We start from the raw sequence: 18,127 nt of genomic DNA on the forward strand, positions 1-18,127 counted from the left end.
ATTTGTACTGGGACTAGTGCTATTTAACATATTTATAAGTGATCTGGAGATGGGAACAACAAAGGAGGTGACCAGATTTGTAGAAGATACAAAGCTGTTCAAAGTTGTTAAACTGCATATGGACTATGGAAAATTGCAGGAACACCTTGTGAGACTGGACAGGGTATGTAAAAAGTGCAGATGGCTAAGAAGAGATATGACAGAGGTCTATAAAATACTGAGTGGAGTGGACCAGGTAGATGTGAATCTGTGTTTACACTTTCCAAAAATACTAAGACTAGGGGTATGCAATGAGGCTACTAAGTAGTAAATTTAAAACAAATTGGAAAAAATATTTCTTCACTCAATGTGCAATTAAACTCTGGAATTTGTTGTCAGAGAATGTGGTAAAAGCAGTTAGCTTAGCAAGGTTTAAAAATGGTTTGGATGATATCCTACAAGAAAAGTCCGTAAGCTATTATTAAGATGGACTTGGGGAAACCCACTGCTTATTTCTAGGAAAGCATAAAATTTTTTTAATTGGGGATCTTGCCAATATTTGGACCTAGATTGGCTACTGTTGTAAACAGAATACTGGGCTTGATGGACCTTAGAACTGTCCCAATATGGAAATGCTAATGCTCTTATGTTCTTATGTTAAGCAGATGAAATTTAATTTGGATTAGTGCAAAGTGATGACCCTTGGGAAGAATAACCCATATTATAGCTAGGTTTCACATTAGAAGTCACTACTAAGGGAAAGGTGTCATTGTAGACAATATATTAAAATCTTCTGTTCAGTGTGCAAAAAAGCAAATAGAATGTTAGGAATTATTAGGAAAGGAATAGAGAATAAACCAAAGATTGTATCACTTTGTGGGAGACCAGCCTTGAGTATTGTGTGCAATGCTGGTCACTGCATCTCTTAAAAAAAAAGGTAGCAGAATTAGATAGTTAATGAGAAGAGCGGCCATGATGATTATGGGCCTCTTCAGCTTGGAGAAGAGATGGCTGATGGGGGATATGATGAAGGTCTACAAAATACTGAACGGAGTGAAATGGATAAACCCCAAGCAAGTGTATACTTTTTCAAACAGTACGAAGTAACACAGAAGCACATTAAAAACAAATAGGAGAAAATATTTTTTTCACTCAATACATAGGTAAGCTGTGGAATTTGTTGACAAAGATTGTGGTAAAAGCAATTAGTGTAGCAGGGTTTTTTTTTTTTTTTTTTTTTTAAAAAGGTTTGGACAAATTCCTAGAAGAAAAATCCATAAACCATTATTAAGGTAGACCTGGGGAAAGCTACTGCTTACTCAAAACACCAAAAAACTATTTGTGCAAAAACAGTAAAGGAAAGGCTAAGTAAATTTTATTTGCATGGAGGAAAAGCCTTCGTACCCCGTTAGGGAGAAACCCTCCACCAACTAGAGAGAGCAAATCACTTCATAGACATAAAAACCTCCGATAGTAATTAAAAAAAACAATTGTTCAATGCATCTTTTACTTAGATGAATAATCTTAACAAAAGTAATTTATCTTTTTAGTGTGTGAGGCTGGATATACTCATAGCCCATCCGACTGACGATGGCCAGCGTTTTGCCTTATGGCTGCATCAGGGAGAGGTGGGATTGAGCATAACATCGGCACTCTTCCTGCTCACCAGCGTCACTACTTACTCCTGGGGGTATGTAGTACGGAATTTTGCTACTTTCTGGGATCCTGTGACATGGCTTGGTCACTGTTGGAAACAGGTGGTAGGATGGATGGATCTTTGGTTTGACCCACTGTAGAAATTCGTATAGTTTTCCAAATATGATTCATATTCACAAAAGCCAACAAAGTGTATACGAGGCTCTAAAACACTTATGAGAATCCCTAGGTGAAATCACCCAGGAGGTAAAATCAGACTGTAACACTAGCTATGACGCTGCTTAAGAATTCTTTCCATCACTTCAGTGTGAATTGTGATCACTCAGCTAACATGGCTTTGACCTTTCCTCTAGCCTCATACGTTGCACAGTCAGCACCAGCGGATTGAAACTAATCTGAGCCCTTCTCCCTGAGTAAATAAGAGCACAATAATCACCCCAAAGAAAACAAAGCATTGACTGGCGATTGACTGCTGTAGGTAATGATGAATGAAGGGAGAAAGAACAGGTTCGTTTTCCTCAGCTAGAAAACACCGGCTCTCCTCCACTATGCGAGAGAAATGAAAATATACGCTACTACATTCAATAAACAGGAGCTGACAGCAATGAAGGAAACAGTCAGTGATGCCAGCGTGCTAGCCTTATAGATATCTATTTTACCACATAGACATTTGAGTCTTTGCTCATTTCTAAAAGAAACAGTGGTGAATCTGCAGTGGTCTCTTTCTTCTCTAAAGGTGCATCTGATTAGAGCTTAGGTTCCACCATTAAAGTTCCCTAGTGAACACGTGGAGGGGCATAGTCAACAAATTTGGCTAAGTCCGTTTTGGGTCTAAGTTGCTAGTTGCCCAAAGTCGGACATGTCAGAAGTCCGTTCTTGAAAAATACATCTACTTCTACGTCCAGCCGTTTGATCGTCCAGACTGCTAAGTTGTCTATCTTTATACCCCATTCTCACCCAAAAATTTGCCCAAGTCAAAAACGGCTAGAACAAGACCGAGACATGGCAATAGAATAGTGGGGCACTGCTGTGAACTTCACAAAAAGGGTGCCACATAAACATCTCACCACAACTCCCTTACAGGTCATTGTGAGCCCCCCCCAAACTACTAGACCCACCTGTCTACCACCCCAATAGCTCTTATGGCTGCAGGTATCACCTATATGACAGTACAATAGGGTTTTGGGAGGTTTTTGGGGGGTGAACATGTTTCTCCATGAATGCAGTGATTAGGGTCCTCCTCTCTATGGTTCACTAGCCCACCCCCCAGACTACTTAAGCCTCCTCTGTGCTGCTCTACTAGGCTTTCCTATGCCAGGTGCTGATGTTCTGGAAGCAGGTATGTATGTTTTTATTCCGATTTTTATAGTATTGTGGGGGGAAGGGGGGGTCAGTGATCACTGGGGGAGTGTGTGGGGTCTGCACTTTGTGTCTGCAGTGGTTATCTGGTCACTTTGCATACTTTCTGGGCACTTCGACCTGTTTTCTAGATCGCCTAAGTCACTACGCACAAGTTACGTCTAGGCAGTCTCGTTAAACTTTCGGTTGTACTTGCAGTACGACTAAGCCTTGGTCAGCCCACGTCTCGTCCAAATCCCGCCCTCACCACTCCTCCTAAAACGCCCCCTTCAGCTCTGGGCGTACAGCGGCACTGAAAAGGTCTAAGCTGTTTTTAGATACGTCTAAAACCCGTTTTGATTATCGGCACTTGGACAACATATCTTTTTGATCGTCCAAGTGCCGATTTAGGCGGGATTTTAGATGTATTCCCATTTTGATTATGAGCCCCATACTGTATAGAGTATCTTTACAAGGTGCTTCCTCACTGTGCAGTTTCAGGACTAAGATTTTTTCACTGCTTTTGAGCCCCTTGTTTGAGGGAAGATGTTCATAAAAATGCCATTGGTTTAAGAGGAGGCCTGTACTTATTCATTCTAATCTAATCTAATCTAAATCTTGGGTTTATATACCGCATCATCTCCACAGGTGGAGCTCGACACGGTTTACATGGTTAGGAAGCAACGGAACTCCAGTGGGTTTATAAAAGTAAGTAAGAGAGAGGTTAGGTGTAATAATAATAGGGAGGGGACGGGTTACGTTTTGGAGAAGAGCCAAGTCTTCAGGAGCTTACGGAATGGTAGAAGGGGGCTCAAGTTGCGGAGAGGGGAAGGGAGACTATTCCAGAGCTGAGCGATTCTGAAGTGGAGGGAGGACCCGAGTTTACCGACGAGGGAGATACCCTTTGAGGAGGGGAAGGATAGTTTTAATTTTTGCGTGGATCTGGTGGAGAATGGATTTGAGGAATTCCAGGATAGAGGAATAAGAGGTGGAAGGATGCCGTGGAGCATCTTGAAGGTTAAGCAGGCACATTAATAGTGAGAATTACCCCATGACAAGGGAGAGGAAAAAGATTACAATCAAAGCAGTTTACATGGAACCATAGAAACACAATGGCAGATAAAGGCCAAATGGCCCATCCACAATCTCCCTAACAGATCCCATGTGCCTGTCCCATGCATTCTTGAATTCAGACAAGTCTTTGTCTCCACCATCTCCATCAGGAGACTATTCCATGCACCTACCACCCTTTCTGTTAAAAAAAAATATATATTTTCTTAGCTTATTCCTGAGTCTCTTAACTTTATCTGATACCCTCTCACTCTGGAGCTTCCTTTCAACTGAGAGACTGACCTCATGCCTATTTATGCCTCATAGCTATTTAAACATCTATGTCATATCTCCCCTTTCCTCCAAAGTACGAGACATATTATATACAGGTACTAATTTTGTACCTAGGGCAATGGAGGTAAACTGAGTTCTATGCAGCAACAGCACTATAGGAAATCTCTCTAAAGGAATTTACCAGCTTCTGCTCTGTTTCATCACTACTAGGGATATGAACAACTTCAGAGGAAAGCAGTCAAACAAGAAATGGTATCAGGACACTCAAAAATATAATCAAGTCTAGAGGATGACACAGGTGGAAAATAACCAAAAGCACCAAAGCAAAAAGTCACTTTGTTTGAACTAATGCTTCAACTACTTGAGATACTCAATTCATCTGCAGAATGAACAATGATCAATGTGTTATAATTACTCCAAAAGGTTAAAACACAAAAAAATAAAAAGGAGGATCGTTTTGTGGGAATGGAGCAGGGCTTTCCTTCTCTGTGTTTCAGTTTACTCAACCAGAATTATATGAAGCTGGCTAACTAGGTGGTGAGGGGAACCCTGGAGGCACTGCTCAGAAGAACTGTATAGGGATGCATAACGCTTTAAATGGGAAAGTGGAAAAGGACAGCAAACAGGTGAATAGGGAGTAGATCAAAAATACATTAAAAGCAAAAAGGCTAAAGAGATGCACAAGTAGTTTGAAATAAAAACATCTTTAAACTAAACTATTGCTTTAGGGACCTGTAACCCAGGTTCATTCCCAGTCTTCCAGTTGAAGAGTCACTTAGGATATAGCTTTCTAATTGTATTTTACACCTGCATTCTTGGGGAGGAAAGAAAGTGGATACCCTAAAGCAGGGCTTTTTTCAGGAAATACTGAGGTGTACTGAGATCTAGTATCTGCAGCCTGCTAGAACTGACTCACGAACCCCAAATGTTAATGAAAGAGGGTAGATTCTGTATACTGGAGTTGACTTTTCATTTATTCTGTGGCTGATGGTAGGAGACCTGGCTTTTGTGAGGCTGGTCCTTCATTGATTACCTAACCCCTAAAGGACAGCCCGCCTTTTATGTGAGAAAAAATGCACTGCCCTAAAGTATATCATAAAAATTGCCATACTGGGACAGACTGAATGTCCATCAAGCACAGTATCCTGTTTCCAACAGTGGCCAACCAGGGTCACGGGTACCTGGCTAGATCCCAAGGAATAAAACAGATTTTATTCTGCTTAACCTAGGAATAAGCCTTCTCAATAATGCCCTCTGGACTTCTCTTTTTTAAACCCCGCAAAGCTGCTTTCATCCCATTCTCTGGCAATGAATTCCATACGCCTCTTATTAGAGATGTGATGTTTTGGAGCTCAGAGCAATATGCTCACTGTTGGCACTTAATTCAAGCACTAATAATTATCCCAAGAGGAGGAAGACAGTACCCATCCAGGAATCACCAGAAGAGGAGAATATGCAAGACATGTGCAGAGGGCTCTAAGTCCAAAGACTTAGAACAACCCATTATATTTTGTCTTTTCTGTTTTTGCCCAGCTGATGCTCCTTGGAGGGGTACAGCTCCACTTAAAACTTTGAGTGTCAGTTCCTCTGATTAAATGATCCTCTCTTTCTTGGTATATCAGCTCCTATATATATTCTTTTCTCCCTTGTTGCAGTATGCTGGTCCAGCTTGTGGGTGACTGCTGTCTTCCTTGTGTAGCTGAGTTGGTCACAGACTCAGCCAGCCTCTCCAGCTTCCCCCAGACTCCTTGTGGAAGAAGTCCATAAGCCATTTTTAAGATGGATATGGGGAAATTCATTGCTTATTCCTAGGATTAGCAGCATATGTTTTACTCTTTGGGATCTTGCCAGGTCCTTGTGGCCTGGGTTGGCCATTGTTGAATGTTTTTCATTTTTGAAAATGAGCCCCATAATGTATAATGTACATAATGCACTCCCTAAAAACTTCACATAACAAGATTATCTCTACATCAAGAAGCACGTGAACGCTTGGCTCTTGACCAGGCCTTTAATGGAAGAAATAACTAACTTGCTAGTCACACATACAAAGAGTAACACAAGGCTGCATATACTGTAGCAGGACATGCTTATCCACTCCCACCCCAGCTAAGATGAATATTCAAGCACCTTTTTTACCTCATGTTCAGCTTTCTTTAAATTACTCCTTTTATTTTCTAACTCATATTACTCTATCTTATCTATCTTTTTGTTTCATCTTTGCTTACACCCTATGCCAGGGGTGTCAAAGTCCCTCCTTGAGGGCCGCAATCCAGTCGGGTTTTCAGGATTTTCCCAATGAATATGCATGAGTCCTATTTGCATGTACTGCTTTCATTGTATGCTAATAGATCTTATGCATATTCATTGGAGAAATCCTGAAAACCCGACTTGATTGCGGCCCTCGAGGAGGGACTTTGACACCCCTGACTTATGCTGTCTATTAAAATGTTTATTGACTATTGTGCTGACATTGTAATATAGCATACTATGCTATCCTTTGTATTGTAAGAACACAAGAACATACAAATAGCTAAAGATTCCATGAAACCAATTCCAGAGCAAGCAGCGGCTTCCTCCATGTCTGTCTAAATAGCAGACTATGGACTTTCCTTCCAGGAACTTATCCAAACCTTTTGTAAGCCCAGCTGTGCTAAATGTAATATTTTTATTGCTGTAACTGTCTATTAATCATATTTGAAGTCTACAAAATCCTAAGTGGATGGATTTTTCACTCTGTCAAAAATTACAAAGACTAAGGGACACTCAATCAAGTTACAGGGAGGAAACATTTTTTTCACTCAGAGAATAGTTAAGCTCTGGAACGCATTGCCAGAGGTTGTGGTAAGAGCAGACAATGTAGTTGGTTTTAAGAAAGGTTTGTATAATTTCCTGGAGGAAAAGTCCATATTCTGTTATTGAGAAAGACATGGGGGAAGCCACTGCTTGCCCTGGATCGGAAGCATGGAATGTTGTTACTATTTGGGTTTTTACCAGGTGCTAGTGACCTGGATTGGCCACCATTGGTCTGACCCAGTAAGGCTATTCTTATGTTCTTGTTGTTGCTTCCATTTTTGCTTGCAAAATGTTCATATATTTTATTTTTAATAAGTATGTGTTCATGCTGCTATATGTTTGTAGATCATGCAGCATTTCTACCTAAAAGCAAAACATATATTGTTAAATTGGTAGCAACAGTAGCATCAGGATTACTGCTACAATGGTTATTCTACATTAAATCTACATAAATGAACAGTGGTTGCAATAGTAAATCATAATTATCATTTTTCATGGACCCACAAAGTAAAATCCAAATTTTCTGAAAATTGGGTCCAACACCAACCCCCGTCAGTGTGAGAGATTTCAAAAATAATAGGTTCTGTGGTTGCAAAGATAGATGAGGTAGTAAAGTGTCTACTTTCATCAAACTCATGATTGTTTCTTGCGATTAAGTTGAATGCTGTGAGCCAATTTAGTAAAACATTACCTTTTATGATTCAGATTACAATGTAATTTCCATTTCTCTCTACCTTGGAGTTTTCAGACAGAGAATGGAAGGAGATCAGTGGCATTTCTATCTGATGCCACAAATGTCTGATGCCTGTGGCTATGCTAACATAGACACTTGCAACTTTTCTCTGACAGGAGGCGCTGCTATACTTACAGAGAGTTGAGAGACCGAAGGCCTTGGAAAGCATCAGGCGCTATTTCAGAAATCTGGTTATTGCTCAGGTCACTGCAAAGAAAAATCGTATCACATCAAGAATAAGTGTATCAATTCTGCAGTAATAAGAGACATTTTATTCTCCTTTGTCAAATGCATATGAGTAGAAGACAAAGATTATTGAGATATATGCCTATTGATAGAAAAGGCCTGTTAAAGCAGGGCATAGAGCTGTTTCACTGCCAAAATGATATCTATATTAAGTCCTAATTGCTATGAAATTCAGAGATGTGGAAAGAATCATGAACCAAACCTAGGTGCTGAGTAGACTGTCCCCAGCTGGGGTAGCAGAGAGTCAACATCCCCCATGTCTATAGCTACTCATCCTCAGCAAAAGAACCAAAAAAGATCAATCCAGGTTGCTGCTCAAAACTTATGCTTGGGCCTGGGCCAAATAATACCAAATTTAGTAATAATGAACAGGGAGGATCACACACTAAATATGAAACAAAAATGGTTTTAAAACTTATAAGACATGGTCAAATTAGGTTCTGTCTAACATGCAAATAATTGTTTCTAACCCAACAGAAGTTGAAAAGAATTATACAAAAGGGGTCAAGAATATCTTATTTATTTGTTTTATTCAATTTTTTAGCCCGTTCTCCCAGAACAGGTTACAAAGTACATCCATCTTTCTATCTGGCTGCCAATTTGCAGGGGAAAATTTTACATAATGGGATGAAACTTGGTAGAATATGAGGTAAAAACTGGCAAAAAGATATTGGACTAGGGCAGGGGTAGGCAATGCCAGTCCTCGAGAGCCGGAGCCAGGTCATATTTTCAGGATATCAACAATAAATATGCATGAGATAAATTTGCATCTGAAGGAGGCAGTGCATGCAAATCCATCTCATACATATTCATTGTGGATATCCTGAAAACCTGACCTGACTCTGGCTCTTGAGGACTGGAATTGCCTACCCCTGGACTAGGGGATTCACAAGACAGAAGCCATTTTGAAAAACAACCCAATGCATTTCTATGGTAGGAACTGCAGCTTCTCTAGCAGAGAATAATTAATGGAATGGGATGAAACTTGGCATGTTGGGAAAAAAAATGTAAGACAAACAGAGTTTGAAAACTGGGCAAGCTCCACTGAATATCTGAACTACAGTGCCATCTGAAATTCAAGCAGTGAAGTGTGGGACAGACCCGTGGGGGTCTCTTACGGAGAGGGAGGAGACAATGGATGCTGTGGATGGGAAGACTGGATGAGCCATTTGGCTGTCATCTGCCTTCATGTTTGTATGTTTCTCCGAAGGGCAGTCCGGGGGGTGAAGTTTGGATGGGCCAGCATGTATGCCAATACAGCAATATTCAGCACAGGCACCCTCATAGCTAAATGGGCAGATAACTTTACCACTTAGTTATGCAGATGCTGCTACTGAATATTGGCCCCCAAAATTGATAAATCCCTTAACACTAGTCAATAATTACTTCAACTAGTCCAATAATATTGATCATAATAGCCGATAAGACTAGTAAAAATATTTCAATCTCTCCACATAAATTACTTCATTCCAATAAACATTTCCCTCTTTATTTTCTTCCGTCTTCAGAAGCACTATTCAAAATGCCGTCAATGCATCTAAATTTTCACTGCAGCTTCTTCACAAGCCAAGATTTGAATATACCAATTCTACTTATTTTTATAGCTTTCAATTTATATCCAAAGTTGTTTAAGAGGACTTATCTTTCTCAGAAGTTATCCCATTCGCTCTTCAATTCAAACTTTGACCCGAAGCTGAAACTTTTGAGAGACAGAATGTAAGTAGTTTAATTCTCCTCATCGCATAAATAAATAAATGATTATTAAGGTGAAGTTTTATTTTATTTTTTGGCATTTAGACACTGAAAATTTAGTAGGCTTAAAATAGTGGATTTTTAAAAAAATTATACCAGGAATATAAGTGATTAATTGATTTTATCCTGACTAGTGTTTATTGTTTGTATTGACTGCTTTCTCAATAAAAATTATTTGTAAAAAAAAAAAAAAAGAATACATTGCATGAGAAATGAGTCCTGATGCGGCCTTTGCAAAACATGCATGTTGGCTTTGGTCAAAGTCCGAGTAGCTTCAAGTCAAAGTTTAAATCAAGGAGCAAATGGAATAACTTCTAGATAAAGGAACTGCACCTGTTTATTTAGAGTGCCATTTTAGAAAGAACATCCATATCAGAATATGAACATTAAAGTCAGTACTAGTACTGCCCAATTCAACAATTCAAATCAATTCACCGATTTACTTCGGTGAATATCGATTCAAATCAATTTGTTTTCTGTGGTATAAAATTATATCTAATTATTTGAATAAGAAGCCTAAAAATGGATTAAGAGATATTTGGAGCATTGAGATTAAGCATCAGATTAATGCATCTCAATGGCCACGTATTTGGTCTTGGAGAATTAAAGGTACGATGTCAGCGTCTATTAGACAAACATGGTTCTTTTTGTTGCATAGAGCATTCTGGACCCCTACTAGATTACAAAAATTAGATTGCTCTAAGTCTAATAGATGCTGGCATTGTAAAATTGAAGTTGGAACTTTAGACCATCTTTTATTTTATTGTCCATGTATTCAGGCATTTTGGATATCAATCTGGGATCAAGTCAACATATTAATGGAGAGTCATGTGGCATTATCCTATGACACAGTGGTTTTTGGAATGTGTATGAGGGCCAAATGCCAAATATCTGCAGCAAACAATAAATTATTGATGATTCTTACTGGTGTGGGAATTCAGCAAATAACAACTAATTGGAAAGACTGTTCTAGACTGAATTGTAGTTTCTGGTGGAACTCAGTTTGTCATATGTACAAGATGGAAAGATTTCTTGCAATACAAAGGGGGTATTTTAAAAGGTTTCAAGAGGTGTGGAGGCCATTAATTGATTATTATAATGATTAAGATTTATTCTTTTTCCTTAGGGGATAATTTATAGAAATGGGGTGGGGTGGGGGGGATAGGATAATTTAGTTAGCTAGCAGTATATTTCAACTGATTAATGGATATAAGAAACATGGTATATAGGTATGAATAGAAAAGGAAAGAGGGTAAATTTATTGGAAATATGTTGTTATGAAATATAAGGGGATATATGTACTATGATGAGATATATATTGTTGTGCATTACTTTGTATAATAAAATGAATAAAGAGTTTGAGGAAGAAAGGGTGGGGGGAGGGACAGATTTAATGTAAGATTAATTGTATTATGAAAGAGGGATGTACAAGTATGTATAAGTTTGGATGAAATATTTTGTTGATATGGGAAGGGATGGGAGGTGGATGGGGGGTATTAAAACATGTATAATAATATTGTTTAAGAATGTCAAGTGAGTTATGTGAATTAATTGTAATAATATTGTACACTTGTTGAAAGAAATAAAAAGGAATAAAGATTAAAAAAAATAAAAAATAAAAAAATCAGGCTCGCCGATTCAGTGAGTCCTTAGTCTCCTGAAAAATGTTTGGGTCTCCTAAAGCAGCAACAGTGGTGGAAGCAGGTGGTGAACAGGCTGCTCTGGCCTGCCCCACTGGGGCCTTTTTTATTTATTTAATTCATTTTCAATACATGTTTTTATCCTAATTCGACACATACTCTGCAACGTCACTGATGACATCACTGATGACACGGCAGAGGGAAGCCCTGGTGGGCAGGCTGCGAGCAGCCTGTTCCTTGCTCCTTTAGAGGGCCAAAAAGTTGAGGTCTCATGGTGGGGATGGGTCAATTGGGCGGTGTTGCACAGGAGGATAGGAGGAAGGAGGAAAACTATTGCACAGGGGGATGGGAGGGAAGGATGGAAAGTTGCTGTTGGGGGGATAGGAGGGATGGAAAGCTGCTGCACATAGGGGGAGAGAGGATAAAGGAAGAATTGTTGGACATGGGGGGGAGGAGATGAAGGGAGAGATGCAACAAAGAGGTAGAAAGAGGTGAGAGGAAGAAATCTTGCATATGATGGAGAGGAGGGAAAAGCACAGTTACTTACCGTAACAGGTGTTATCCAGGGACAGCAGGCAGATATTCTTAACACATGGGTGACGTCACCGACGGAGCCCTCGGTACGGACCTTTTTAACTAGAAGTTTCTAGTTGGCCGCACCGCGCGTGCGCGAGTGCCTTCCCGCCCGACGGAGGAGTGCGTGGTCCCCAGTTAGTATAAGCCAGCTAAGAAGCCAACCCGGGGAGGTGGGTGGGACTTAAGAATATCTGCCTGCTGTCCCTGGATAACACCTGTTACGGTAAGTAACTGTGCTTTATCCCAGGACAAGCAGGCAGCATATTCTTAACACATGGGTGACCTCCAAGCTAACAAAGAGGGAGGGGGGATGGTTGGCCATTAGGAAAATAAATTTTGTAACACAGATTGGCCGAAGTGTCCATCCCGTCTGGAGAATGCATCCAGACAGTAATGAGTAGTGAACGTGTGAACTGAGGACCAAGTGGCCGCCTTGCAGATTTCCTCGATGGGCGTGGAGCGGAGGAAAGCCACGGAAGCAGCCATAGCGCGGACTCTGTGGGCTGTGACAGTTCCTTCCAGTGAGAGACCGGCCCGAGCGTAGCAGAAAGCAATACAGGCAGCAAGCCAATTTGAAAGTGTCCGTTTGGAGACAGGACGACCCAAACGGTTGGGGTCGAAAGACAAAAAGAGCTGAGGGGCTGTTCGGTGAGCTCTGGTACGATCAAGATAGTAAGCAAGGGCACGCTTACAATCCAGCGTGTGCAACGCCTGTTCCCCAGGATGCGAGTGAGGCTTAGGGAAGAAGACGGGTAGCACAATGGACTGGTTGAGGTGAAAAGCTGAAACCACCTTGGGAAGGAATTTAGGGTGGGTACGCAGAACAACCTTGTCATGGTGAAAAACAGTGAAAGGTGGGTCGGCAACCAGTGCATGCAGTTCGCTAACTCTCCTGGCAGAGGTGATGGCAATTAGGAAAAGCACCTTCCAGGTAAGAAGCCTGAGAGAAGTTGTGGCAAGAGGCTCAAACGGAGGTTTCATGAGAGCTGAGAGAACCACATTCAGGTCCCAGACGACCGGAGGTAGAGGGAGAAAAATTTAGAACAAAAGCGCGAGCGGGAAGGCAAAAAGTGATTTCAACGGCCGTTGAAAAAATACACGCGTCTTCTTCGCTCCGCGGAAACGAAGAAACTGGGGACCACGCACTCCTCCGTCGGGCGGGAAGGCACTCGCGCACGCGCGGTGCGGCCAACTAGAAACTTCTAGTTAAAAAGGTCCGTACCGAGGGCTCCGTCGGTGACGTCACCCATGTGTTAAGAATATGCTGCCTGCTTGTCCTGGGATAACATGCATGGAGATGAGAGAACAAAATGTTGGACATAGGGTGGAGGGCAGGGAGAAATGGTGCATGGGGGGGAGAGAAAGAGAAGTTGCACATGATAATGGAGGGGAGGAACGGAGAGATGCCGCATGGAGGAGAATAGAGAGGTTTGACTCAGGGCACAAGGCAAGGGGGAGAGGAGAGAGAGAGAGAGATGATAGACAGTGGGAAAGAAACAGAAATGTTGGATATGGCAGTGGAAGGGAAGGTACAGAGATGAATGATGAATGGTGAGCATGGAGAAAGAAGAAAATGTCAAATGGGCAGGAGATCCTGGTGAGCGAATTAACAGAAGACAAACAGAAACCAGAGCCTGGGACCAACATGATTTGAATAATAAAACATCCATTTTACAAACTGAAATGTCCAAATTACGAACAGCGAAACAAGGGACATAGACACCTGTATGGCAGCATAAGAATGTACTTCTTATAAAGTGGGCCACATAGATATTCATGCAGAGCACAGGGCTCTACCCAATTTTCTACTGAAACTATGCAATGCTTAGCAAAACTCTTTATCTTTTATTTTGCTACCATATGCTAGCTTAGCCGTTACTTTTTCAGCATTAGTAAATAATCCTATATGTAGATATATGGTATCACACTGTGGGCTCCTTTTACAAAGTTAGCGGCTTTATCGCACGTACCTTTTTAGCGCGCGCTAACCCCCTTGCTAGCCGAAACACTACCGCCTGCTCAAGAGGAGGCGGTAGCGGTTAGCGCGGCCGCAAATTAGCGCACGGTATTAAGCGCATTAAACCGCTAACACGACTTTGTAAAAGGAGCCCTGTATGTAAACTCCATATTGTAACACTATGCAAGTAAACTGTAACCTATTCTGAGCTCTTTGGAGACGTCAGAATATAAATCCAAATAAAAAAATTGCCATATGTAAGTGAACAACTTTCTCACTATGCATGACTCAGGATGACCCTCTCCTTGGAGCGGGATAAAATTTTTTAAAATAAACTCGGAACTCTCCAAACAAACATCTACGCTCCCCACCACCAGACACCCCCCCCCCCCAACACAAACACGCACACATTTACATGCAGAAACACCTCTCACGCTTGTTTTTCATATAGTACAGGCAGTGAACTGGTGAAGACCCTTTCAGAAACAAGGCTTTCTGTATTGTGTGCATCTGCTGGCTATGAGAAGAAATAATAAATAGTGCAGAGACCGCCCTCATCACCTCAATGTGTGGGTACTGCTGTTATGGAGTAACAACTTTACGCTCTTTCTTAAATATTCACAGCCAATTTATTTATGTAGCAAGACCAGCACATGCATTCATCTGCAGGTACATTTTAACTCTATTAAGGTAACAAGGAACCGATCGTGTGAGAGCAACTGGACAACTACATATTAATTTTACCGCTGTCAGAAATGCCCAGGAAAATATATACTTTAACACAGGGGTAGGGAACTCCGGTCCTCGAGAGCCGTATTCCAGTCGGGTTTTCAGGATTTCCCCAATGAATATGCATGAGATCTCTTTGCATGCACTGCTTTCAATGCATATTCATTGGGGAAATCCTGAAAACCCGACTGGAATACGGCTCTCGAGGACCGGAGTTCCCTACCCCTGCTTTAACAGAAGCATTCAGTTTAAAAGCATGAACCATTTTAATTTGAAATCTACTAACAACAACAACAACAAAAAAACAGGCTTACATTCTTCGAAGCTTTTTATACGGTGAGAAAGCTCCAGGAGAAATGACTTTGATAGAATTCTGTTCGAGTCGCCTGCAAAGGGGAGAAAAAAAAAAGAGAGAAGACAATAACACACGAGGCCAAACTCAAATCTGTGTCCTTTGATTTTCGTACACCATAAACACATTTCTGGCACAGAAGACGAGTAGATTTTAATTAGTTATACTGGCCACGGAGAAAACTGGAGCTGGTATCACAGTGGGAGAAATCGTTAAAATATAAACCTTCATGATGTTACTATGACAAGAAACGCCAATCGCATTCATCCACCAACTAGTAAACATAACAGAAAATACTAGAACACCCTCATTTCCCCATTCCTCAAGATCCTCATGATTCAACAGTAACAGTGCCATTGTGCCCAACCCACTTTCATTGCAAATCCATTTCATTCATCCGCCAGCCTTTCAGTGCAACCGAGTGTAATCGTATCCATAGTTCACCATCACAAATGCAAACTCTCTTGCATTTAAAATTTTAGAACATAATATAAAAAACTGAAAACTTTTTTTAATTTTGGCGCACTTTTTCAACCTGTAGCAGTGGGTAATGACCCAGCAGTCAAGTCTCGGTCAAGTAAAAGCAATGGAGATGATGGTTATTTGCTTTGTTGGTGTCTGTTCATTGTTGTTTGTATTGTTATATGTTTGTTTGTTGTATTGTAATATGTACATTGTATTATGTTGTTTTATTGAAATACTAGCTGATCACCCAGGGTTGCCAGAATATTTATTTATCCCAATATTCTGGTATCGATAGAATTGTATTCAGTGATTACGCCTGGTAAAATGGGAAGAATTTGATTGTTTATTTTGTGGACATCTTCATTTTTATCAGCAAGAATGGCCCTGCCTATGGGGCTCAACTTGGACTTAAATGGCATTGGGAGTGTCAGTATTTATCTCAGCGAGCCCGAAAAGTATGGGTTAGACACTAATATCTGTCATTTTTAAAATAATTTTTACGTCACCCCCTTCCCACCCGCACAGTATTTTTCGCTCCATAAGATGCACCTGACCATAAGATGCACCCTAGATTTAGAGGAAGAAAACAAGAAAAAACCCAACATTCTAAACCAAATTCTCGTTGCCAGGCTATGCACCCAACCCCACACTCCTTGCCAGGATCTGCACTCTTTCCACCCCCCCTCCCTGCCAGGCTCTGTACCCTTTCTCCCCCACCCTCTGGTTGTCTAGTGATAGGCCGGGGCAGGGACAGGGCACAGAGCAGGCAGGCCCAGTGACAGGCAGGCAGGCCTAGTGACAGACAGGCAGGCAGGCCTAGTGGCCTAGTGACAGGCAGGTAGGCTGGCGCTTCTGGCGCTTTAGGCTGCCTAATGCCACTTCTGGTGTTAGCCACGCCCACAGTGGTGTTAAGAGGCTTAAAGTGTCTACAGAAGCATGATTTTTTTAGATACTGGTAGGCACCTTGAAACTCAGTTAAAAATTTAGTTTAAACGGTGTTTTTGACTGAGCTTGAGCACCTACTGGCGCTTAAAAAAAATCAGTGCTGATTAGAGAATCCGGGCCTTTGTGAATAAATGTTCACTTACGTGTATACGGGCTGACATGTTAGACATTTGTGCAAGCAAGGGATGCATAGATGTCGGCAACTAGATTACAGAACTGTTCTTCGTGTGCGCAGTTCTGTGCCAAGTAATGAAGTCGTAGATAGGCGACTTTCTTTTTCTCGTATGGGAAGCTCCAGCTTTTGAGCCTTTTCAATTCTTTGCTGCTATTTTTCAGAAAAGTAATCTGGGGTGTAGTATGGGTGCCTGCCAGCTTTGTCAATCACCCTATTCAGTGGAAAATATGCAGTGCGGTAGGCTAATTCAGCTGTGATCTAAACACTCAATCCCTTCTGGATAAATAATTTGGAAGAATGGGTGAACTGAATAAACGTATCATTAGCTCAACCCAACATCTTCCATTTAACAATCCCGTCACATTTTAGAAAAGTATTCATTAAACTGTATTCCGAAATTTTAGAATCAGATTACACATGAATACAGAGGCTTGGAATAAACATTAAAATATTGCACTTTGTTCTTGCAGCAAGCAAAGTGAATTGAACTCTTTCAGCTTTCTATCTTTTAATCTCCTCCTTTATCTACACGGAAATCAGCTGAGCTTCAGAGTGTAAAGGTCTGTAGAGCAGGCTGGAAATTCTCAGATCTATTCTGGGGTCAGACTTCATTCTCAAAATAATATCCAAGAGATTTTTGCATGGATCTAATCACATGGGCAATAATTATGTAAATACCCTTCTTTGTATTCTTATTTCATAGAAACTAACATATTAGCTGGATGGATAGACATATTGGGCATGATTCTAAAACCGGCGTCCAGACTGTAGGTAGTGGTAGGTGTCTTACCACTAACGGACCAATCAGAACACATGGTTTTAAAAAAAAATTGATGGGGCCAAGAACACCTACATTAGGCATTGTTCGCACGTGTGCAGAGATGTTTAGGCATGCCTATGGATGCCTAAGGACAGCGTAGTCATGGTTTACACCTGAAGTGGCTTTAGGCGTCTGTAGGCATGCCTAGGCTCTTCTCATAGGTGTGAGTCAGATGCCTTAAATGCTGGCCTACATTTAAGGCACCTGTAGACGAAAATAGATGCGATTCCGGTCACAGCACCTACCCGGTGATTGACTTGTGGTAGGTGCCCATTTTGCAAGGCACCTACCATGGCAGAATCAGGCCCATTGTGCCTTTGTATAGGCCTTATGGCCAGAGACAAATTTTGAGTTCAGTTCTGCAATGTCCCAATACAACACGATGCAAGACTGCCTTCTCTTGTGCTGGAAGCCTACATCAAGCAAGATTTTCTGATACAGTTGAGAAAGAAATGAAACCAGGAGCTCATATCCCAACAAAGACAGTACTTTCCCCAGGGGGAGAGTGTAGTGCAGCGGTTAAAGCTGCAGCCTCCGCACCCTGACATTGTGGGTTCAAACTCATGCTGCTCCTTGTGACCCTGGGCAAGTCACCTAATCCCCCCTTTGCCCCAGGTACATTAGATA

At 41.3% G+C, this 18,127-nt stretch overlaps 1 protein-coding gene across 1 annotated transcript in view; it reads right to left on the reverse strand.

Annotated features, from left to right (window-relative positions):
• The window catches only part of SLIT2 (slit guidance ligand 2), an 846,763-nt gene that overhangs the window by 188,555 nt on the left and 640,081 nt on the right, over nucleotides 1-18,127 (reverse strand). The window contains exons 10-11 of the mRNA XM_033948663.1: nucleotides 15,058-15,129; nucleotides 7,979-8,050 (exon numbers count right to left, since the gene is read on the reverse strand). Coding sequence (XP_033804554.1) covers nucleotides 7,979-8,050; nucleotides 15,058-15,129 — 144 coding nt within the window. The remainder of the gene's footprint in view (nucleotides 1-7,978; nucleotides 8,051-15,057; nucleotides 15,130-18,127) is intronic.

This window comes from Geotrypetes seraphini, chromosome 1 (genome assembly GCF_902459505.1).
Source record: "Geotrypetes seraphini chromosome 1, aGeoSer1.1, whole genome shotgun sequence".
In the NCBI taxonomy this organism is placed as follows: domain Eukaryota; kingdom Metazoa; phylum Chordata; class Amphibia; order Gymnophiona; family Dermophiidae; genus Geotrypetes; species Geotrypetes seraphini.